Source organism: Mucor mucedo, assembly GCF_025094135.1.
Source record: "Mucor mucedo strain NRRL 3635 chromosome Unknown EV154scaffold_96, whole genome shotgun sequence".
Classification (NCBI taxonomy): domain Eukaryota; kingdom Fungi; phylum Mucoromycota; class Mucoromycetes; order Mucorales; family Mucoraceae; genus Mucor; species Mucor mucedo.
Window position 1 is genome coordinate 27,756 of NW_026252380.1, and position 20,726 is coordinate 48,481.

General features: G+C 36.4%; 7 protein-coding genes across 7 annotated transcripts; 4 read left to right on the plus strand and 3 right to left on the minus strand.

Moving 5' to 3' along the window:
- Nucleotides 1–787: 787 nt before the first annotated feature.
- EV154DRAFT_539536 (uncharacterized protein) lies at nucleotides 788–2,454 on the minus strand (the record flags this gene model as incomplete). The annotated part of the gene is made up of 6 exons (XM_051604349.1): nucleotides 788–867; nucleotides 924–1,025; nucleotides 1,083–1,110; nucleotides 1,165–1,706; nucleotides 1,762–1,860; nucleotides 1,914–2,454. 6 exons carry the CDS (start codon nucleotides 2,452–2,454, stop codon nucleotides 788–790), a joined length of 1,392 nt encoding a protein of 463 aa, XP_051454298.1.
- A 1,349-nt stretch (nucleotides 2,455–3,803) lies between these two features.
- Nucleotides 3,804–6,196, plus strand: EV154DRAFT_519388 (carboxyl transferase). The gene is made up of 10 exons (XM_051602724.1): nucleotides 3,804–4,156; nucleotides 4,220–4,346; nucleotides 4,398–4,536; nucleotides 4,593–4,666; nucleotides 4,717–4,816; nucleotides 4,876–5,128; nucleotides 5,186–5,423; nucleotides 5,475–5,672; nucleotides 5,721–5,816; nucleotides 5,881–6,196. Exons 1-10 carry the CDS (start codon nucleotides 3,961–3,963, stop codon nucleotides 6,098–6,100), a joined length of 1,641 nt encoding a protein of 546 aa, XP_051454299.1. The 5' UTR covers nucleotides 3,804–3,960; the 3' UTR covers nucleotides 6,101–6,196.
- A 544-nt stretch (nucleotides 6,197–6,740) lies between these two features.
- On the plus strand, nucleotides 6,741–7,726 carry EV154DRAFT_554251 (uncharacterized protein; the record flags this gene model as incomplete). The annotated part of the gene is made up of 4 exons (XM_051605176.1): nucleotides 6,741–7,231; nucleotides 7,283–7,388; nucleotides 7,474–7,603; nucleotides 7,669–7,726. Exons 1-4 carry the CDS (start codon nucleotides 6,959–6,961, stop codon nucleotides 7,724–7,726), a joined length of 567 nt encoding a protein of 188 aa, XP_051454300.1. The 5' UTR covers nucleotides 6,741–6,958.
- A 608-nt stretch (nucleotides 7,727–8,334) lies between these two features.
- Nucleotides 8,335–13,284, plus strand: EV154DRAFT_519391 (SNF2 family N-terminal domain-containing protein). The gene is made up of 9 exons (XM_051602725.1): nucleotides 8,335–9,103; nucleotides 9,149–9,625; nucleotides 9,685–9,937; nucleotides 9,990–10,047; nucleotides 10,101–10,642; nucleotides 10,706–12,013; nucleotides 12,072–12,387; nucleotides 12,440–12,948; nucleotides 13,002–13,284. The coding sequence occupies exons 1-9, from the start codon at nucleotides 8,373–8,375 to the stop codon at nucleotides 13,206–13,208; spliced, it is 4,401 nt and encodes a 1,466-aa protein (XP_051454301.1). The 5' UTR covers nucleotides 8,335–8,372; the 3' UTR covers nucleotides 13,209–13,284.
- Nucleotides 13,285–13,437: 153 nt separating this feature from the next.
- EV154DRAFT_519392 (pectin lyase fold/virulence factor) lies at nucleotides 13,438–14,894 on the minus strand. Its single transcript, XM_051602726.1, has 4 exons — nucleotides 14,456–14,894; nucleotides 14,064–14,393; nucleotides 13,724–14,005; nucleotides 13,438–13,658 (listed from the first exon to the last, which is right to left on the minus strand). The coding sequence occupies exons 1-4, from the start codon at nucleotides 14,818–14,820 to the stop codon at nucleotides 13,490–13,492; spliced, it is 1,146 nt and encodes a 381-aa protein (XP_051454302.1). The 5' UTR covers nucleotides 14,821–14,894; the 3' UTR covers nucleotides 13,438–13,489.
- Nucleotides 14,895–16,052: 1,158 nt separating this feature from the next.
- On the plus strand, nucleotides 16,053–17,493 carry EV154DRAFT_448705 (pectin lyase fold/virulence factor). Its single transcript, XM_051597164.1, has 3 exons — nucleotides 16,053–16,841; nucleotides 16,903–17,189; nucleotides 17,257–17,493. The coding sequence occupies exons 1-3, from the start codon at nucleotides 16,140–16,142 to the stop codon at nucleotides 17,423–17,425; spliced, it is 1,158 nt and encodes a 385-aa protein (XP_051454303.1). The 5' UTR covers nucleotides 16,053–16,139; the 3' UTR covers nucleotides 17,426–17,493.
- A 1,581-nt stretch (nucleotides 17,494–19,074) lies between these two features.
- EV154DRAFT_469742 (pectin lyase fold/virulence factor) lies at nucleotides 19,075–20,501 on the minus strand. The gene is made up of 4 exons (XM_051597833.1): nucleotides 19,844–20,501; nucleotides 19,721–19,776; nucleotides 19,365–19,651; nucleotides 19,075–19,305 (listed from the first exon to the last, which is right to left on the minus strand). The coding sequence occupies exons 1-4, from the start codon at nucleotides 20,481–20,483 to the stop codon at nucleotides 19,134–19,136; spliced, it is 1,155 nt and encodes a 384-aa protein (XP_051454304.1). The 5' UTR covers nucleotides 20,484–20,501; the 3' UTR covers nucleotides 19,075–19,133.
- Between the last annotated feature and the right edge of the window lie 225 nt (nucleotides 20,502–20,726).

Here is a 20,726-nt window from a genome sequence, read left to right on the forward strand (position 1 = left end):
TGATTGGCTAATTTTATTCAAAAATATATTTTTTAAAACCTCGACGACTGAGGACCCCTATTGTTTTAAGCTAGTAGGTATAAAACATTATTAAAAAATCAATAAGTGTATCAAGCTAACTAGGTGTATATTTGCAATATTATTAGACATTTAAAAAGAACGATGTCAGCTGAGGAGAAGTCAATATTGAATTAATGCTATTGACAGCGCTCGCAATAGTGGTGACATCTTAGAGCTAAAAAAAAAAATAACAGGGATTTAACCTGTAAATTCAAAACGATTACCTGGAATCCTTTGTAGGTATAAGCGAATAAAGGACGTAAAAATCCACAACACACGTATCTAAATGTTTGAATAAACGAAAATTACCTCAACCAAACTAAACAAACAACATGTTACTTAAAAATTCCAACTACCTACTTGATGACTTAAAATCCGCGGTTGATTCGGATCTCGCAGCTGATATTTTCTTATCGTGTGAACAAATATAAAAATCTAATCTAACGTGGTTTTAGAGTGGCTCGTGGAACCATTTGTATACAGATACAAATATGACGATAGCAAACATATGATATGTTGTTTTCTATGTCGTAGTGACTATAATGCGCTATAGAGTCTAATTTTGTTTTATCTAAATATATATAATAGCATTAATACGGAAAGGAGGTTTAAATAATAAAGTAGGAGAGTAATGAAATGCAGAAAAAGGTCCAAAGGAAAATACAATGTAGTAGGGGAATCAAAAAATATCGAATTGCAATAAATAAAATACATGTGTAAAATGCAACTAGAAATTCATTAAAGGAGTATGTTGACTACCTTTAGGATATACGACTAAAGTTGCTACAAACAATCCAACGGTGATACCTAAACTTTTATCGTAAGTTGTATGTTTGAATGGTATGTCTCTTTTTTTCACTTACCGATGGACGTTTCAATCATACTGAGCGCAAACCCTGCACCCTGATTTGCAAATTCACCACCTTGAGTAGCCGATCCGAAGAAACCCAGGGCAGCCTTTAAACCTGAAATCAACAAGTTAGTAATCCACGTAATTTTATTTCAATTTGAGTGTAGCTTACCCAAACTACCAGGAACCATATAGAAAATCTATACAAGAAATGTTAATTAATGGATGATCACAAGCATTTTCTCAACACTTACACCAAGAATAACTGCATCCAATGACATCTGTCCTGTAAATTTACTCAGCAGGTTACCTAAAAGACCAACAACAAAGGCCGGAACAACTTGTAAAACCTGACTTGGTGCATGGGCATGACATGACAAGACGTAATTGGTGATAAATCCACAGGCAGCAACGAAAATCATAACTGGCCATCTTGGTGGTCTAGCGCGGAGATATACACAGTATGATATGGCAAATAGAGGAACGGTTAAGAAGTAGAACCATTTAGAAATGATTGTCACACAAGTCGTGGAGGTATATGCTTCTACACAAACTTGTGCTTGACCTTGCGCGGTGACCGATTCCGGATCAATCGTGCCGAACAATTCAGACCCCATTTCGATTCCATAGCCCAATAGAAAAGAATATATAATCGCATAGACCATCCGAACCACGCCACTTACTAACTGTCTTGATACCAATTCAATAATCGCAACAGCCATCGAGTAACCTGGTAAGATTACAATAAATGATGCGAAAGCAACAGGCGTGAAACAAAATCCATATCTCCAGACAGCTGCAGAAAAGAAAATTAGTAACTTGTATTCAGGTATATTATAGTTCACAGTTACCTCTGGAAATAAAGCCGATAAATATACAAACAGTAATTTCCCAAATAGGTTGAAAGCTCATATAACGTCCAGAAAACAACTCATAAAAGGCAAAAAAAACTATAATTATAGAAAAGTTAGTCTAGATCATTTTTCTTAGATTTCTAACTTACTAGCCATGGCAGCGGATAGTCCACCTTCTTTCCATTGGCCTCCGTAAAACATCACGCAACCACAAAAACTTGCTACAGCATATATTATCGGGTTTAGCCATATAGGATAGAATGCAGGTTCGTTTGAGACATTATCAATGAATTCCAAAGCTTCATCCACGGATACTTCGCCATGAGAAACTAATTTTTCGAGTCGATAGATTTCACCCAATTTATGCATATCGAATAACTGAGGGCTTCTGATAAAATGGGTCTCTGTCGTATGTGTCGATGAATCGAAAAATGTTAAAAACATAACATTTGGTATATAAACATATTCTGCATCAACACCAAGAGTACGAGAAACTTCCCGGAGAATGTATTCCAAGCGATGGGCCGGTGCACCGTAAAGCATAAGACACTTGACTAATTTGCGCAAGAATTCCTGTTTTTGTAAAATGTTTGCAATTTCGAATGTAATACGGATACGATCCTCGAGTGTGATAGGCTCGAACTGGGAGGCGGTTGTGAACATACTGTCTATAGATGATCGGCGGGACATATTTACAGAACTAGCCATTTTTCGTTTTTGAAGACTAGGTACAAGATGGTTACTTGTGGTCATAGTGGAAAGCCAACTAGTAGGTCTATGTGTCAGGTTGGGTCTCTTTGGGTTGTCACCACCTTTCTGAAAAGTTGGCATAAGTGCGTCAAAACTAGATTCAGCTTTTAGGTTGTACATGGAAGATGGCTTTTTTATTTTTGGTGCCTTTTTTTCCTGTTAACCCGCTAGCTAGTTAGTATAACAATTCCGAAAAGAATAATATATGTTGTACTACCTTCTTTTTTTTTATTGTCTTTCTCCGTTTGACGGTTGGTTGTCTTCTTTGAGATTCCAGCTTCATCAAGCTTGCTAATACACTTCCACCAGTTTGCGGCGCAGTATTACTCGAATTACTCATATTGGGGGATTTATGAGTATGCTGTGTTTGTTGTCGTTCAATTGAGTTAAGATCATTTTCGCCAGCTTCATCAATTGTTGTGCTTTGTTGATGTAGGGGTGTATGGTTACTACTGGGACGCCTTGTACTTAACATACGTTCAACAAGTGAGCCGGCTTCCGCAATATGATCGGGAAATCTTACATGTCTATCTCTAGCCTCCACTTGATCTAAGGCGGCTTCTACAAGGGTACCGGCCGAATCCCTTCTGGTACCACCGAGTGTACTACGTCTTCCATTTAAATCAGTTGAAGCTTCCTTTTTTTCTATATTGTCAGCATCATCCTGGTCGATTTCAAAGCCAAGATCCTTCTCTTTATCCGATGCACCGAATTCAGAACTGACACTTGACTCAGAATCAGAAGTGGTGGTAGGAGTACTTATAGTTTCATCTTTATCGATTATTGGACTAATGTGGGTATGATGATATGAGTTACTGTGTGTTGAGCTAGTTACTTCTAGAGTTGGTATCAAGGGCCATGACCTTCTGGATTGAATAGAAGTAGATCTAGGTCTCGAAAACACTTCTTGACTATCGTCGTCTGTCAACTCTTTTGATGATAATGGATGTTTCGAATCTCCCATTATTACCTGGCTAACTAGAAGAAAGGAAAAAGTTTGGAGGAAAGAAAGGAAATAAAATGTTTAAAAAAAAAAGGCCGTATTTGTTGGAATGTCAAGTTTTTTTTTATTTTTTGTTGCGGAAGTACAAGTGGGCTTTAAATAGGCATTGTTCGTTTCCAATGAGGCCTCGAAATAAATTGCCTAATGATGTCATGAAAACTGTCTTTGAATTAATTTATGCGTGCAAACGTTCCATATGAATACATAATGAAAGCCAAATTAACTTGCAGTGTGAATATTTCTTATACATGATATTTTAAATGTTGGAAATAAAATGTTTCTACCCCATTTATTACTCTTCACGTTTAAGCTGACAAAAATTAAATTTACCATAATGAGAAGGTGACTGTTTTTAATCAATGTGTTGCATACACTTCTCACATAAAAAATGCATATTTTCCCCCTTTTTTTTTTCTTTTATTTCTTTTTAGCTTGAAAACAATATGTCTACTCTCACTAGTAAAGATCACCTTGTTCAACGTCATCCTACCGCCATTGTAAAAACAAGCACAGAGTATAAGAATAATGTTGAAGAATGGCAAGTGCTGCTTGACGAGTTAAAAGAACGACTTAAAGAGGCTACTGGAGAGGGAAAACCCAAGAGTATTGCTCTTCACAGAAAGCGTGGTCAATTATCTGGTATACTCATATAATTTTTAAGCGGAGAAAGAATTTAAAAAAGCTTATTGTATCACTTGATAGCTCGTGAACGTCTGGAATTGTTGCTCGATGAAGATTCTCCTTTTCTCGAATTGTGTGCTCTTGCTGGTTATGATCAAGATGAAATGACGTTAGGAGGATCACTTGTATGTGGTATAGGTCTGGTTAGGTAAAAATTAGTATGTTGAGTCTTATATATCACTAATGTTTGATAAAACAGCGGTGTACTTTGTATTGTTTCAGCCAATGTTGCTACAATGGCGGGTGGTGCAATGAATGAAACCTCGGCTTTGAAAGGTTCCCGTCTTGGTCAAATTGCAATGCAAAATAAGCTGCCTTCTGTCTCATTCATACAATCTGTAAATTTCCTTATATGTAATTTACGAATGACAAATTTATGTAGTTTTTTTTTTAGGCTGGGGCAAACTTACAACAGCAGTTTCGCGTGTTCCATAGAGGCGGCAGCTCTTTCAGAAATCAAGCAATTCAGTAAGTCACTGAAATGAAATTTTGGAAATAATAACCAACATATCCCATAGATCTAAAGCTGGTGTTCCGTCTTGCTGTGTTGTATTTGGTAGCTCAACCGCTGGTGGTGCATACACCCCCGGAATGAGTGATTATGTAATCATGGTCAAGGTAGTTATTGCTGTTGTTATCTGTAAATCGTTATTTATTATTTACTGGCCTTTGTTTAGAAACAAGCGCAAGTTTTTCTGGGCGGTCCTCCCTTAGTTCAAATGGCTACGGGTGAAATTACAGACTCTGAAAGTCTTGGTGGTGCGGACATGCATTCTCGAGTATCTGGAGTAAGCGACCAATTAGCCAATGATGAATTTGATGGTATTCGTAAAGCCCGTGACTGGGTTGCAAACTTGAATTGGGAACAAAAAGGCAATTTACCTCCTAGGCATTTGAAGGGTGAATACGAAGAGCCTTATTATTCTCCAGGTAACTTTTTTTTTTCGTGTTTTGCATACTTTCCATTTTAACCCAGGTATTTATTAGAGGAACTACTTGGTATTGTATCTGCAAACATTCGTGTTCCGTTTGATGCCACTGAAGTAATCATTCGTCTCGTTGATGGATCTCGGTTTACAGCCTTCAAACCAAATTATGGCGGGAACTTGGTTTGTGGTTGGGCATTTATCCATGGTATTCCTGTCGGAATTTTGGCTAACAATAATGTCATTTTTAATCAAGAGGCGAATAAAGCTACCCAGTTTATTCAACTTTGTAATATGAAGTATGCTATTACTTTCAGTTATAATAGATATTGTTACTAACTCCACAATAGAAATACTCCTTTGATATATCTACAAAATATAACTGGCTTCATGGTGGGTAAGAGGTACGAAGAAGAAGGCATTATTAAGGCTGGTTCCCGATTTATCAATGCTGTTTCCAATTCTGCTGTTCCTGCTATTACTATTATGATGGGCGCCAGTTACGGTGCAGGCAACTACGCGATGTGCGGTCGTGCTTATGACCCTCGGTAAGATTGAAATACCCCACGTTTAATTCTTAATCTTATTTCTTTTAGCTTTTTATTCTCCTGGCCCAATTCCAAGTGTTCCGTTATGGGAGCGGAACAATTAACTGGCGTTCTGGATCTAGTCATGCGCCAAGGTGCAGCAAGGTTAGTTGTATTATGGTGACGTATTATGACGTTTTTCTGAAACTGACTTAATTATGATGAGTAGAATGAATCTAGAAATCGACGAAGAGCTGGCCAATGATAGAAAGGCCATGTTCCAGGCATCAGTTGAAGCCGAGTCAGATGTCTATTACACTTCATCGCGTCTGTTAGACGATGGTATTATTGATCCGCGAGATACGCGTACTGTCCTTGGGTACTGTCTCGCAGCAATTTATAACACTAAGGTTGAAGGTGGCAACCTTTATGGTGTTAGTCGAATGTAAAGCTGTTTATTTTTAACCAAATGAGATTAAATAAAACCTTTTTTCCCTACTGTAAAAAATAAAGACGCCAATATTATAAAGCTTATTCAGAAAAAACCAGTTTGATAAGGGTGTATATGTAATCAATAGGTGGGAAGGTATCAGTTTCTACAAAAAAGATCAAACAGTCATATGATGCAATTTGAGGTTTTTTTTTTTTTGGCATCTTATGCATACGAGTGTCCATTCTTTGTCTTACCACTTTTAACAATACATGCATTCATAAAAAAAGATGTCACCTGTAAATACTCATAAAAGATGATTTCTTTCACATCCTTGAAAAAAAAAAGTCATTTATCATAACGGAACAGGCCTTAAGGAATCATGTGAAAAATTGTTTAATCTTGCAGATCTTTTTTTTTTTAATCTGTTGCACAAAAAGAACATCTCCCATGAAAAAGCAAAACTTCAATGCTCATTTTCTCAACATCCAATGAAGAAAGTAACCGTGATATGCACACGGATGTGATGAGAATTTCACGGATTATTCAAAGGATAACACATATGTTCAAAAGGTAGTGAAAAAAAAATCAAGTTTGTAAAAGTAGCCTAGACAAAATCAACAAAATAAACAAAAAACTTTTTTTTTGGTATAAAAGGGAGACGGGTGCGAAAAAAGTGCTCTTTATCTTTTTATTCTTTTTTAAACATTAGAACAGAGAAGTTAGCATGGCTCAGCACAAGAATGACACTCTCGACTCTGTTCGTCTTCCGTTAAATCTATCCACTTCATTACAGATCGGGCAGTGTTCCAAAGGCCGTAGTAATCCCTAAAAAGATTACATTGAGGAGTCTGCTGGTTGTCAAAGTCGCTAGGCAATGGCCTTGGTCGTTGTCTGTATCGCTTCATTCGGATTTCAGTACAACAATCTGACTGGGGCTTGTCGCCTTTTGTTCCAGGAACTTCTTACTAAAACTAGTGCCACACCCGTTGCTTGGTGGAGGGTGAATATAGAGCGTGTTACTAGACGGTGGGATGGTCGTAGCCGTTTGAAGCCAGTCGATACGTTCTTGGTCATTGGAATTGGTGTGGGTTGTTATATTTGGTCGGGATCTGATGACAGTAGGAAGTTTAGTGCCCGAATGCATCTTGTAAGTGCTTTGCCTTGTTTACGTCTACGCTAGAGATATTGCATTCTATAGGCAGCCATAGATTGGCATCCTGTTGGACAGCTACCTCATCTACACGGAATGTTAACCTTAAAGCCAATACTCGTCCAGGTGCGGTTGCTACGATTCTACTGCCAGGGTAAAAAGCACCACCCCAACATGGTGTAGGGGGTATTTGGTCCTGGTGATTCTTATGTTGCGCATTGTGGGTAGGTGGCATGTAGGATTATCAGGTTCTGTATTGAAGATGGTTTATCGGAATTTACTTTTTGGGCCAGGATGTGCTTCCACCTTCTCGTGGTCTGGCCTGTTAACCAGCTATTTTATGTTGGGAACTAGGAGAAGCACTTATTAGTATAGTTTACATATTATCATTTATAAAAATAAAAAGTTTTTTTGCTCATCATAAATTTTAAAAGCCTTCAGTATAAGATAAAATGCGGAGAGCTTAAAGAGATTCTTGTCCAAAGGATGTGATATAATCCTATTCAAGTTATAATAAAATGCCTTTAAATTCGATATAAGCTCATAATAGACATACATCTTTTTAGCACCAGTAGTATATATTCTTTTTTTTTCTCGTGAATGTCAAGTAATTCTGTATTCAAAAAGGAGCAACCATAGCCAAGAAAAGTTTAATATTAATAAAGGTCAATAACGCAAATGCCTGTATTAAAAATTTAACTGTGGAGTTATTTAAAGTTAGATTAAAGTTAAGAATGTAATCAATTCAAGTATCCTTTGTCGCAGTCGGACAATGTTTTGCTTCTACACAAAAGAAGATTATTTCCTAGTTGATACAGTAATTTTATCTGTAGATGGTATGACATACGCTTAATTTTTGGAAAACCCAAGTAAAATGTTTATATCGGCTGATTGAAGTAATAAGAGAAGAGATTGACAGCAGAGTAATAGTAAATAACAAAGCTTACGGTTATGCTCTTTGATGAAATGTGTAATGTCTCAACAGCACGAACCTGCAGACTGCCTCAATTGGCAAATACCTAAAATACAAAGCCATGATTGGCTTAAGTCTGCTTCCGCTACTACAGTATCATTAGACTAACATCTTTGACTGTTTTTTGGCGTATTAGATTTTTCTCGACTTTTTCATAACAACAAAATGGTCTCAATTCCTGGTTCGATAGGAAAAACCGATAACCTATTTATCTACCTTATCGGTGGTGAAATAGGACCTGCACCAGCAGCTGGATCTAATGCTACGAAACGGCCTGCAGATCTAAATGACAACGTCCTTGGCCACATTCAATTTCCAGTGTCTGTACCTGGGATCGACATGTCTACGTTGAATACCTTGCTAAATGATTCCTGTAGTCCCACTAAGCTCGACTATCAAGGTCTCGAAGTTAATTGGAATTATGACGCCATATATGGCACAATTGTTGCCTCCATGCACGTTTTCCCTCCAGGTTCTAATGATTGTATAGTTTCACATGATTGCATGTTGACAGGCGCTAAATTTAAAGAGAAAGCAACAGAAAAAATTGAAGACAGTGAACAACTATTTGTAGCAATTGCGTATGCAGCAAAACATTCATTGCTAACCACATACAATATGAAGATAACACCCGCTCACAATGGTATTGGTTTGAACTTGCAGGCCGAAATAATTTTAGACGTGGGGAGAGCTAAAGAGCAAAATGCTCTGAGCTTAATTAAAGCTCTTTCGCGTAATATTAACGTCGAAAATTTTAAACTTGATGAACGTCCTTTCAAGAAAAGCAAGAAAACAGCTGCATCATCCTCGAGTTCGATTCCTTTGACTATGCCTTCTACTACATCTCCCTCTATTACATCCCCTTCGACCGTGTCTTCTTTAATTGTATCTTCTTCAACTGTATCTTCTTCAACTGTATCTTCTTCAACTGTATCTTCTTCAACTGTATCTTCGGCTGAACCTTTGTTAATATCTCATCCGATCCCAAGCCAACCTCAAACAAATACTTCCAGAGAACTACACACCCCATTTACAACTCCACCCAACCCAGTTGACGCATCCTTGTCAGCATTTTATGCTAATTTGCATCCGGTTGTCTCAAGCGAATATCTTGAGCAATATACATCGCCAGAGATTGCTTCATTATTGACACCATTCCAAACGCAGAACGTCAGGTGGATGATCGAAAGAGAAGGTCATTCGGCAACAGATACTGGTGAAATTATCCAACTTCCACAAAATCACAGACCTCTTCCGCTTTTATACACTGGTACTCATACAGACGATACGAGTGGAGTGTATTACGATATGTATCGAAAAGTAGAAAGCACAAACAGGGCTGAAATTGAAAAATTGACAGATGTTTCATTAAAAGGCGGTATTCTTGCTGATGAAATGGGTTTAGGAAAAACAGTCAGGTAAAGAGATATACTGGTGACGTTTATGTGTACGATCAAACTAATGATAACAATTTTAGTGTCTTGGGCCTTATTACAAAACATCAATTAAATATAAATGATCCGTCCCATCCAAGCCCTTCAAAATTTCCTACATTGACGGTTTCCAAAGCAACACTTATCATTGCCCCATGTGCTATCATGTCTCAGTGGGCTTCGGAAATAAGGAAGCATACGCCCGATCTTACAGTTTACGAATATGCAGGAGTAGTAGATGATCCCATTGATGCCGAAAGCCTTTCTAAATACGATATTGTCTTGGTGTTTTATGAAGTATAAAAGGTAACTTGTTTTAAAAATTGATTAAACTAACTGATTTTGATAGACTTTCAGAACGGAAATCGCCCATTCACAAGCACCTCCAAAGCGATCACGTCGATATGGTAATATAATTTGTCGATATTATTAAAATCAAGTCTTAACCATGTATGCGTAGCCGTTAAATACGAGTTTGCCGTCAGTCCATTAGTTTCTATCCTTTGGTTTAGATGCGTTCTTGATGAAGCGCAAATGGTGGAAACGGTAACAGGAAACGTCGCAAAAATGGCGAACATGATTCCTCGATGGTATTCCTGGGCAGTGACAGGCACACCTTTGAAAAAAGGATTCAACGAACTTTTCGGATTATACAATTTTATACAACCGGACAAGTACATCAGCAGACAGGGTCGCCATTTTGATAACCTTGTCCTCAAACCTGAAAATAAGGGATTGTTTTTTGAATATACAAAAGCTACTATGCGCAGAAATACCAAAGCGGCATTGACTTCACAAGTTGTTATTCCTAAACAAACTCGCCACGTTGTCCATATCCCTTTTTCAACAATTGAACAGCATTATTACGAAGATCTTTATAGGCGATGCAAATATGAACTTAAATTTGATTGGATGGACAGTATTGGATGGGAACTTCCAGCAAATGCATCTGACACTAACAAAGCAATATTTAGCGAAATCAAGTCTAAAATGAGGCCATGGGTGAGTTTTTATATAGATATATATCCTTCTACTCCTTATTTGATTTATTTATATCGTGATTAGTTACTTGCATTGAGACAAAATTGTATCCACCCTTCGGTTATTGCGAATATGGCATATAAATTAGGAAATCTATCGACCCTGGTGGCCAATGGCAGAAAAGTCCAATCTATGACAGATGTTTTAAAGGATATGGAAACCACCGCAAGCACTACTTGCGATAATAACCAATATTCATTTTATAACGTAAAATTGACACGTGGTGGTATGTATGAGGTAATGCATGATTGGCAAAAGGCGTATGATATCTACAAAAGTTCAATTCCGGAAATGAAGATTTTGATTCAGTCTTGCGCCAAAAAGATTCGGTCACTTTCTGACCTCGACGAAGAGGCTATCGACGACGATGAAGGAAAGAAAGATAAATCCACTTCCGCAGGTTGGGCTTATCATCGATGGAATCTACTCTTACATCGATATTATCATTATCTTGCTGAAGTATGCCATAAATTAAATTTAAATGAGGAGGAAGAAATATATCAAAGCCAAGCTTCTGATATCCGTCTTCTATTATTGGAAAAGTATAACAAGAAGCTTAAAGTCGCAATGTGTGAGTTAGGACAGAGTGGACGCCGTATGAAAAGTAGAGATGAACACTATGTCGGAGCACGAGCAATTGAGGAGGATCTTTTGAAATTTAAGGATTATTCGGAAGAAGAAAGTGATGACAATGACGAAGGGTATGGCGATACAAAAGAAAGGGACCGTGATGTTAACATGCTTCAAAACTTGAAGCAAATCGGAGATGTATTGGATAAACAGTACGAAAGGATATTATACCTTCGAAATGAAATTACTAAATTGCTGGAAACCCCAGTAATTGATAACAGTACAGTAGAAGATACCACTGGTGATATGTTTGATGACATTGTTAAGGAGCAATCATCGACACAGTCTTACATCACAGCCTATCAGAATCTCTTACAGGACCGAAAGTTCATCATAAGAGGAACGCTAAACGCATCATCACTAGTGACAAAAAATTATGACGAATTTGAGAGTGACGAATCCGTACAGATAGACGCTGCGGAAATCAATTTCAGAAAATCGTTGAGATCACCTGGTTTTCAAATCGAGTGCATCAAGGATTTGGAGCGCTTTTTAAGGACATTAAAGACAACAATGAAAGGCTGTGAGTCTGAGCAAGAGTATCTTGTTCTTGATGAAAACCAACAATGGCTGAAAAAGCACATTTCCATTCAAAACAAGCTTGTAGATGACATGGAATCAGACGTTAGAAGGATATCACAAGCATTCAATAACCGACTTGTAGTTATTGATTATCTTCAAAAAATATCAGACACTTTGGTGGTAATATTATATATGCGCACTGGCTTAAAATCGTCGACACTAATTTTTTTTATTTAAGTACTGGAGACATATCAATCCTCAGTCAGAAATAAAAAGGCTGTCTTCCCTGGAAGCCACAATACAAAGAGATATTATCAACAGTCAGTCTCGTGATTTGTATTTTAAGGCGTTGGCTGAAGAACACAAAAATCTTAAGAACCCTGACGAGAAGATAACTAAGGATTGCTTAATATGTGAAGAGCCCATTGAAAAAGGAATGATTACTTATTGTGGGCATGTATCATGTAATGACTGTGGTCTTATCTGGTTTAACCGAAATCAAAGATGTCATACTTGCAATTCACCCGTTAGACATAACGAATGGTACAATGTTTGTAAGTGATAATTTTACTGATCTACAGTCAAATATTGATCTCATTTCAATAGCGTACAAAGAGATGGAGATGCGCGATAAAGATGCCAGAAGTAATGATAACAATAATAAGTCTACTAGCAGTTGTAGTGACGAAGATAACGAGAAAAGCCGAGAACAGCTGAATACACTTATTCAAAATATTAATACAGTAAATATAATACCGGGTCAAGGGGCAAAACTTGACAGTATCATCCGACACATCAAATTTATAAAGAACGAGTCAAACGGAAAGTGTGTTGTATTCTCCCAATGGGTCCAAGTTCTCGAAATGCTTAACAAGGGCCTTAATATAAATGGAGTAAAATGCGTTACTTTAAACAAAGGTGCAAATAATAGCGATATCGTATCCAGTTTTCAGAAAGATGAAAATATCAATGTCATCCTTTTACATGCAAGAAGCCAATCGAGTGGGCTAACGTTAATTGAAGCGCAGACCGTATTCATTGTTGAACCTGTATTTAACGAAAGTCTTGAAAAGCAAGCTATCAATCGTGTTCATCGTATTGGACAAACTAAAGAGGTAAACAAATATTTAAATACGATGCATGCAATGCTTGACAAAAAAATTATTAGACAAGCGTTTTTTGGTATATTGTTCAAGATACCATTGAGGAACGTATCCAGGCCATTCATGATAGAAAACGTAATTTAAATAACGTTGATATCGACGATGATCTTGCTTTATCGAAACTGACAGACGGGGGAGGTGAAGTTGTAGCTGATGATGACATTCGTCTTTGTTTTACAAGTAACGAGAATGTCTTAATCGGAAATATTTAAGCATCAACCTACAATACAATGTAGAGCAATAAACTAATATCTTATATATTTGCACACCAATGCAAATCGTCATTTATAATTGGTTCACCGTGTTAAAAGCACAAAAAAAAAAGAGCCGCGGAAAAGGCTTCTTTGTTACATATTGTAGCTCCGTCGTATATCTAAGTCTTTATTTGTCTGCGTATCACTATTTGTACTGCATTGAAGCACAGTCGTCATAGCTCAAGAGTTTCTGGTGTGAAAGGTGACATAAATATTTTATTTTATTAAAATTTAGTTATTTATTGACTACAAACACCGATCTTGCTGGAGTTGTTAAGATAAGTACAAACATTCTTCTTTGTTTTGGAAGACTTCTTAATGTTAACACCAGAGATAGAAAATCCACTGCAGGGAGATCCGGAAGAACAGTTAATGTTGACAATAGGGTTAGACTTAGCAGAAGCAGAACTAAAAATGGAATCAAAAAATTGAGTCACAATATCAGAGATGTCTGGAACATTTATATAACTTACCCAGAAATGTTACTGATAGTAACACCGCTAATAGACAAAGACTTGGAATCACTCTTTTGACAGTAAGACATTTGGTTCTTATCACAGTAATGTGTGGTGACGATGATGGGGTTTTCGGTGTTAATAAGTTGAACATTGTTAAATTTGACATTTTGAACAGCACCCTTTCCTCCACTCCAAGTTTTAATTCTTAAACCGTTTTGACAGTTGGTACAGATACTGTTAACAACAGTGACGTCTTTGACGTACTCAGTTGAGCCAGCCTTACCGAGACTACCGACACTGTAGATATAGATGTTAAAAGCTTGAAAAAATGATGATGAAGTATAAGACAAATTACCTGAAACCGTGGCCACCAGTACACTTAACATTAGAAAGTGTAACATTAGTAACGCCACCATTAATAGCGGTACAGTCATCGCCTACGAAGAGGTCAGAGTCTTTAAAGATAATGTTGCTGGAAGAAGAGATATCCAAAGCGTCAGTGTTCTTGGGTAAATTGCTGTTAGATGAAACAGTCTTCAAGTAAACATTATGGAGAACAACATTATTGGCACCAGTAATACCCATATGAGCTCTAGGGGAATTGAGAATATTAAAGTTACCAAAGTCAGAGTTAGTGGCGCCGATTCTAAGAACAGTAGGAGCAGTAGTGTCCTTAATATCCCACCTGAAAAATAATAAATGTTAATATACAATAATGGGGATCTTTCGTTTTTGAGATTATCTTACCAAGTTTGACCATTACCTTCAATGGTTCCTCCACCAGTAAAGTTAATGTGATCACCCTTGATATAAATGTAAGCACTTCCACCCTTGAAGCTCTTGTTGAAGGCAGGCAAGACAATTTTACCGTTGAAGTTAACAGTGACACCCTTTAAGCCTTCAATCTTGAGCATACTCTTCATGTAATAAGTGTTTCCTTTAGGGAATGATACAATGCCTCCAGATTTACAATCAGAGAAGGCCTTAGCAATGGTAATGGAATCATCAGAGCTACTTTTAGCAACAACGCAAGTCTTGCTAGCTGCGTCGACTGAAGAAGCTAAAACTAATGTGGCGATTAAGGAAAGACCGAAGGAGAGGAATTGGACCATTTTCACTGGTTTTTATTGTTGATGTAAAATAATAATAAAAAAAAAATTGTTGCTCTTCTCTTTTATACTCTTTTTTATGGATCTGATTACAAAAAAAATGGTTGATGGAAAAGGAAAATTAGGAGCATATTTTCATAAATTGGTGTTACGCGTGTCATTTTCTGCATCCAGATATACGGTTTCCTTGAAAAATATGAAATTAAGTTTAAGTGTAATTTGTGGGCCGTAGTTTTGGGTCCGACATTATATTTTATAAATGAATAGTAACCTTCCAAAATAAAATAGAGGGCATATATCTTGACACTGCAAAATATTTAGGGCCCTGGTTTAACCCAAGTAGTCTGCTAGTAACACATTAGTTACCGAGTTTTTACCACGTCGGTATATAAATTTTTTGTTTATAGGATAAGCATTAAGATACCAAATTTCACAATTCAGAAAAACGAATATTTCCGTTCAAAGCATTTCCCGAATCGATGGATTATACCTGGTCTTACTGTATTGGGACACTGCATTTGTAGTGTAACCAGCTGCACTGTGCTATAAAGTATTTTCGAATGTTAATCATAGTTTCAGCCGCGGTAGTGTATAACAATACCGATTAAAAACTGCACAATCTGCGTTATCATTATAAACAAAATAAAAACGTCTGCAATAACATAAAAAACTTTTATACGTTTATAGACTCAGTATACAATTTAAGACGTGTAATCATATGAAATGGTTTAATAACTCAGAGCTACTTAGGTTCTAGACAATATATATCACGGTTCTATGCAGCTACTTAATTTTTCAGACTATATTACATTTATTAAAATTATAAGAAATCAGTCTGTTTGATGTATGATGCCAAAAGTCAATGTTGCACAAAGTGGCACTGTTAGTATCCGCGGATATGCACTAAAATTGAATGCATGAGCGTGACATTGCTCTAGCCAGTAACCAATCAGAAAATTAGCACAAAGTTCAACAAAATAAGGTCCCGGTAGTATGACATTTTTTTACATGTCCATTTGCACGAGAAAATATGTACTTTGGTAAATCGTACTATAAAGACTTGGTGATTACTAACCTACATGAGCATGTAAATGTAAAATTCGGTATTATACACTAATGCGGGCCCATATACTTTTTACCAAAAAAGTAATTAAATGTTCTTACGGTTAGGTTGTGGTACATGCTAAATGTATTAAAATGTGTCAACGTTAATCTTAGGTCAGCATATTTGTAATATTTTATTACCTGTCAGTTTTTTTAAGAAAATCATATAAATAGCTGGTTCCGTTTGTAGATTCCATCAAATTATCTCTATCAACAAAATGGTTCAAATACACTCTTCTATTGTCGCCATCTCTATTGCCTTGCTTGCTTCTTTGAACTTGGTTCACGCAGCTAAAACTTGTGTAGTTCAAAAAAGTAACTCCGATGATGCACTTTCCATTACTCAAGCTTTCAAGGATTGTCAAGCCGGTGGAACTGTCGTTTTTCCTAAAGGTCAAAGCTTCTATCCCAAGTCTTTAATTAATGTTATTAATTTGAAAAATGTTAATGTACAATTCTTTGGTAACTTGGTTCTACCTAATTACAATACTAAGTTCAATGGTGGTGGTGCTTTCTTGGAAATTAGAGGTGATAATATTAACTTTGATGGTGCTGGAATCGGAACTGTTGTAGGTAGTGGTCAGCAGTGGTGGGATGCCAACAACAATCAAGGTCCTATTGTCTTTAGAATCACTGCCAAAAACTCGATCTTTAGAAACTTTCGTATCTTCAATGCTCCCAATGGTCATATGGCTATGACTGGATGTAATAACGTTGTTGTCGAAAAGGTCACCATGCACAGTGTGTCTAAAACAAAGAATTATGCTCGTAACACTGATGCTTGGGGTTGCGCTTGGTCGGACAATTTAATCTTCCGTGATTCTGTCATTACTAACGGTGATGACTGCGCTGCTATCAATGGTGGTGTTTCCAATATTACTGTTTCTAATGTTAAATGTACTGGTGGACATGGTTTCTCGGTAATAATATATGGCGATAATAATACTGGAACTGTACTCAATTTTTTGTTAAAAAATATAGGTCATTGGCGCACTAGCTACTGATGGAAGATATCAAACCTTTAAGAATATCAATATCATAAACAGTGTATGTACCAACTGCTTGAATGGACTTACTGTCAAAGCCAGTCCTGGAAGACCTGGTATTGTTGATGGTGTTCGTTTCCAGAATGTTCAATTAAATAATGTCGACAACCCTATTACTTTAACTACCCATTACTTCTGTGACGCATCCCACACTAGTGCTTGTTACAAAAATGATGGCACTGCAATTAAGTTCAAGAACATTAACATTAGCGGTATCACGGGGTAAGATACTGTTGTCTTACAATAGTATTGCAAGTATTCTAATAACTCTTTTTTCTTTTTTTTGTAGCTCCACTTCTTGGAAAGATCTTCCCATTATTAATATTAATTGTGCTAAGAACACACCTTGTGAGAACGTCAATATTAAAAACGTCAAGATTCAAGGAAACAAGACAACTAAAAAGAATGTGTGCATTAATATTCTTGGTGCTGATAAGATTCCTGCCTGTAGAGCCTAAAAATAATGATAGATGAAGATTTATTTCCCCATAGTCTTTTTACAACAATAAATTAAATTTCTCGAATTAAAATAATTGAAGCCTTGTACTCTCACTTTATTTTGGCGCAGCCTATTTTTTAAGCTTTCTTTAAACCATGATTTTTACATGCCCAGTCCTGCATGCCTTAGAAACTAAAGGGCATATTTACCGACTTTCTGGCTTTGCGCTCTACAATTAAGTTTATTCGTGCATGATGCATATCTGTAGAATTCCATTTTACATAGTAATTAGGACACTGCCTATACTTACATAATCCTTCAGGCTACTACCATATTAATGATATTAATGGTATGGTATCACGGAATAAAACAGATATGGTTTGTATACCTACACACGTTTTTCATGAGAAAATAGGTCTAGACCGAAGAAAGGAAATATTGCCATGTTTAGGCTGGGATCGGCGGGCTATTTAGTTAAATTAAAAAACCTTTTTTGTGCGAGCTTTCAATGTCACATGTTAGGTAACGTCCTTATAAATAGACTTTATTTATAATTCCGCGATTGTCACTTAACGCACAACAATACTTGTATTCGTATATTTATCAGCTATTGAATCCTTGTACCTGGGATTTTATCGTGATATGAGCTAAAATTTGATTAAGTGATTAATTTGACAAATCATGTGTCGAATGACGCCTTTACGGAAAATCCATGTGTATCAAACTATAAACGTTTTTCATCAATCAAATAATTAAACTTACAGCATGGTCCAAATATATTTGATTCCGTCGTTACAATCCCTCGTATTGCTATTGTAACTCTAAGATTTGTACAGGCTGAAATTAGTGTCATACAAAGAGGTGACACCAAAATGATACTCTTACCTTTGAACAGACATTCAATATCTGATTAGCAGATGCTGCTATTTTATCCCCTAAAAGTCAGTGATTATATGCTTTAACATGATTGAAGAATTACCAAATTTGAAATTGATAATGTTAGATTTTATATTAATTTAGTGTTTTCTATAATCATTACAGGATTGATCCGTTTTAAAGGTGGCTTTGTCTTCTTAGAAATTAGAATATATGTTGTTAAGTTTTTTTGACATTGAATTTGATGCCATTGCAGGCACAGATATTTGATAATGTAAGATCGGAAATAATAATGAGTCTATGTCTTTTAGGATCAACTATACCAGTAACGCTGTCCTAAAACCTTTAATGCTCCCAATGGTCATTTATGGAAATGCCTTATTGCTTAAAGCGTTGTTTTTGAAGTTTATTATATACAATGTATTTTAAAAGTAGGAACGAAAACTTGAACATCAGCAGCTTAAAAATTTAAGAAGGCAAAGTTACCAATATGGCGTTATAATTACCGTTGGTTTCAAAAAGATAGGGCAGTTATTAGGGGTGGTATTGACATAAATACTTCTTACAACTGTCAGCCTATGTTGTCCTATATTGTGTTTTTTACTACGTAATGTTTTAAGTGTATACATGGTGGAAGTGATTTTTTTGGCAAGAGGACACTTTTAATCAACTTTGCGTAAAACACTAAATAATTTGTAGGTCTTTTTTTCTGTATTCGATACCCACAGCTGATAAATCACACTTTGTTCCTTTTTCTTAAATCGGTTCACTTAATGTTACATACTTTAGAAATCATGATAATAAAACACTGAATATTTATTTATAATTAGGTTGTGAATAGTTTAAATGTTTTAGATACGGCAGTAAGGATTGGTATCAGAACCAATCAAGTTCTTACAGATATTCTTTACAGTCTTAGTACCGCTCTTAATTCTAATGTTTTGCATATGTACTTTATCACATTTGGTGTTAGGAGCACAGTCAACATTAATGATTGGGATATAGTCTCTGGATGCAGCATATCTATGATTAAAAAGTGAGTAAGAAGTATGCCTTCTTTTTTTTCTTTTTTCTTAACGTACCCACTAATATTTGTCATGTAAATGTTGGTAAACTTGATTCCAGTACCATCGTTCTTGTAACAAGCACTGGTATGTTTGGCATCGCAAAAGTAATGATCGGTGATGGTAATAGGGTAGTCGACATTGTTTAATTGAATATTATTGAAAGTGATACCGTCCATAATACCAGGACGACCAGGACTAGCCTTCACAGTGACACCATTTAAGCAGTTAGTACAGACACTGTCGATAATTTTAACATTTTTGAAGGACTGGTATGATCCATCCTTAGAAAGTGTACCAATAACCTATTTTTGCAGATATTATCATTTAGTCAGTTGGCATTGCCTTATCCACGATATTTTTAGCCAACTTACAGAGTAACCATGACCACCTGTACACTTAATGTTTGAGACCAGAATATCAGATACCTCTAAAAATTAAGAGAACATATTCAATACATGTATGCAAGTTTTAAATATACTGTGATTTTTTTTTACCTCCATTAATTGCAGTACAGTCATCACCATTTGTAACTTCAGAATCGCGGAAAATGACATTTTTGGACCAGGCAACAGCCCAAGCATCGGTATTATAAGCATAATTATTTGTCTTTGAGACACTGTACATTGTAATCTTTTCAAACACAACGTTCTCACAACCAACAGCACCGACGTGATAACCAGGAGAGTTTGTAATCTTGAAATTTCTAAAGACAGAGTCCTTGGCTACGACACGGAAGACAAAGGGTGCCTTGTTATTCTTGGCATCCCACCATTGTTGACCGGTACCGACAAAGCTACCACCACCATCAAAGTGAATGTTGTTACCTTCAAGTTGTAAAAAGGCAAGACCTCCATCAAATTTGGTGCTAAAATTGGGTAAAACAATATTACCGTTGAATTGAACATTGACATTTTGTAAGCTCTTGATGGTCATCAATGTCTTAGGGTAAAAGCTTTGACCCTGAGGGAAGACAACAGTACCTCCAGTTTGACAGTCCTTAAACGCTTGTGCAATAGTGAGTGCATCATCTGTAGCACTTCTTTTCACGACACATGTCTTAGGAGCGGCTTGAACTAAACCCAAAGATGCAATGGTTGCCAAAATAATCGTAATTGAAGAGTAGATCTGAACCATGTTGTGATAGTGTTCCTGTTTTAGTTTTTGTTGGACTATTAAATACTGAGAGGGTATTTATACCTTTCAACGATCTGTATCGTAAATGTCGCACTTGTAATGAAATAAAATTATTATCGCACATGTGTCCGATTCAAACTCATATAATGTACTTTACATGTCAATGTTCATTAGCATTGTGTCACAATCATCAGCTACCGCGGGTATGTATGCAAAGTGACATGTATCACTAATTTACTCCTT

Coding starts and splice junctions, on each gene's coding strand:
- EV154DRAFT_519388 (XM_051602724.1), top strand. CDS start 3,961: ATGTCTACTCTCACTAGTAAAGATCACCTTGTTCAACGTCATCCTACC. Junction 4,157..4,219: donor AAAGCGTGGTCAATTATCTG/GTATACTCATAT, acceptor ATCACTTGATAG/CTCGTGAACGTCTGGAATTG. Junction 4,537..4,592: donor CTGTCTCATTCATACAATCT/GTAAATTTCCTT, acceptor TTTTTTTTTTAG/GCTGGGGCAAACTTACAACA.
- EV154DRAFT_519391 (XM_051602725.1), top strand. CDS start 8,373: ATGGTCTCAATTCCTGGTTCGATAGGAAAAACCGATAACCTATTTATC. Junction 9,104..9,148: donor TCTTTAATTGTATCTTCTTC/AACTGTATCTTC, acceptor TGTATCTTCTTC/AACTGTATCTTCGGCTGAAC. Junction 12,949..13,001: donor GTATTGGACAAACTAAAGAG/GTAAACAAATAT, acceptor AAAAATTATTAG/ACAAGCGTTTTTTGGTATAT.
- EV154DRAFT_469742 (XM_051597833.1), bottom strand. CDS start 20,483: ATGGTTCAGATCTACTCTTCAATTACGATTATTTTGGCAACCATTGCA. Junction 19,777..19,843: donor CTGTACTGCAATTAATGGAG/GTAAAAAAAAAT, acceptor CTTAATTTTTAG/AGGTATCTGATATTCTGGTC. Junction 19,306..19,364: donor TACATGACAAATATTAGTGG/GTACGTTAAGAA, acceptor TTTTAATCATAG/ATATGCTGCATCCAGAGACT.
- EV154DRAFT_448705 (XM_051597164.1), top strand. CDS start 16,140: ATGGTTCAAATACACTCTTCTATTGTCGCCATCTCTATTGCCTTGCTT. Junction 16,842..16,902: donor CTGGTGGACATGGTTTCTCG/GTAATAATATAT, acceptor TAAAAAATATAG/GTCATTGGCGCACTAGCTAC. Junction 17,190..17,256: donor AACATTAGCGGTATCACGGG/GTAAGATACTGT, acceptor TTTTTTTTGTAG/CTCCACTTCTTGGAAAGATC.
- EV154DRAFT_519392 (XM_051602726.1), bottom strand. CDS start 14,820: ATGGTCCAATTCCTCTCCTTCGGTCTTTCCTTAATCGCCACATTAGTT. Junction 14,006..14,063: donor ACTGGTGGCCACGGTTTCAG/GTAATTTGTCTT, acceptor CTATATCTACAG/TGTCGGTAGTCTCGGTAAGG. Junction 13,659..13,723: donor ACTATCAGTAACATTTCTGG/GTAAGTTATATA, acceptor TTCCATTTTTAG/TTCTGCTTCTGCTAAGTCTA.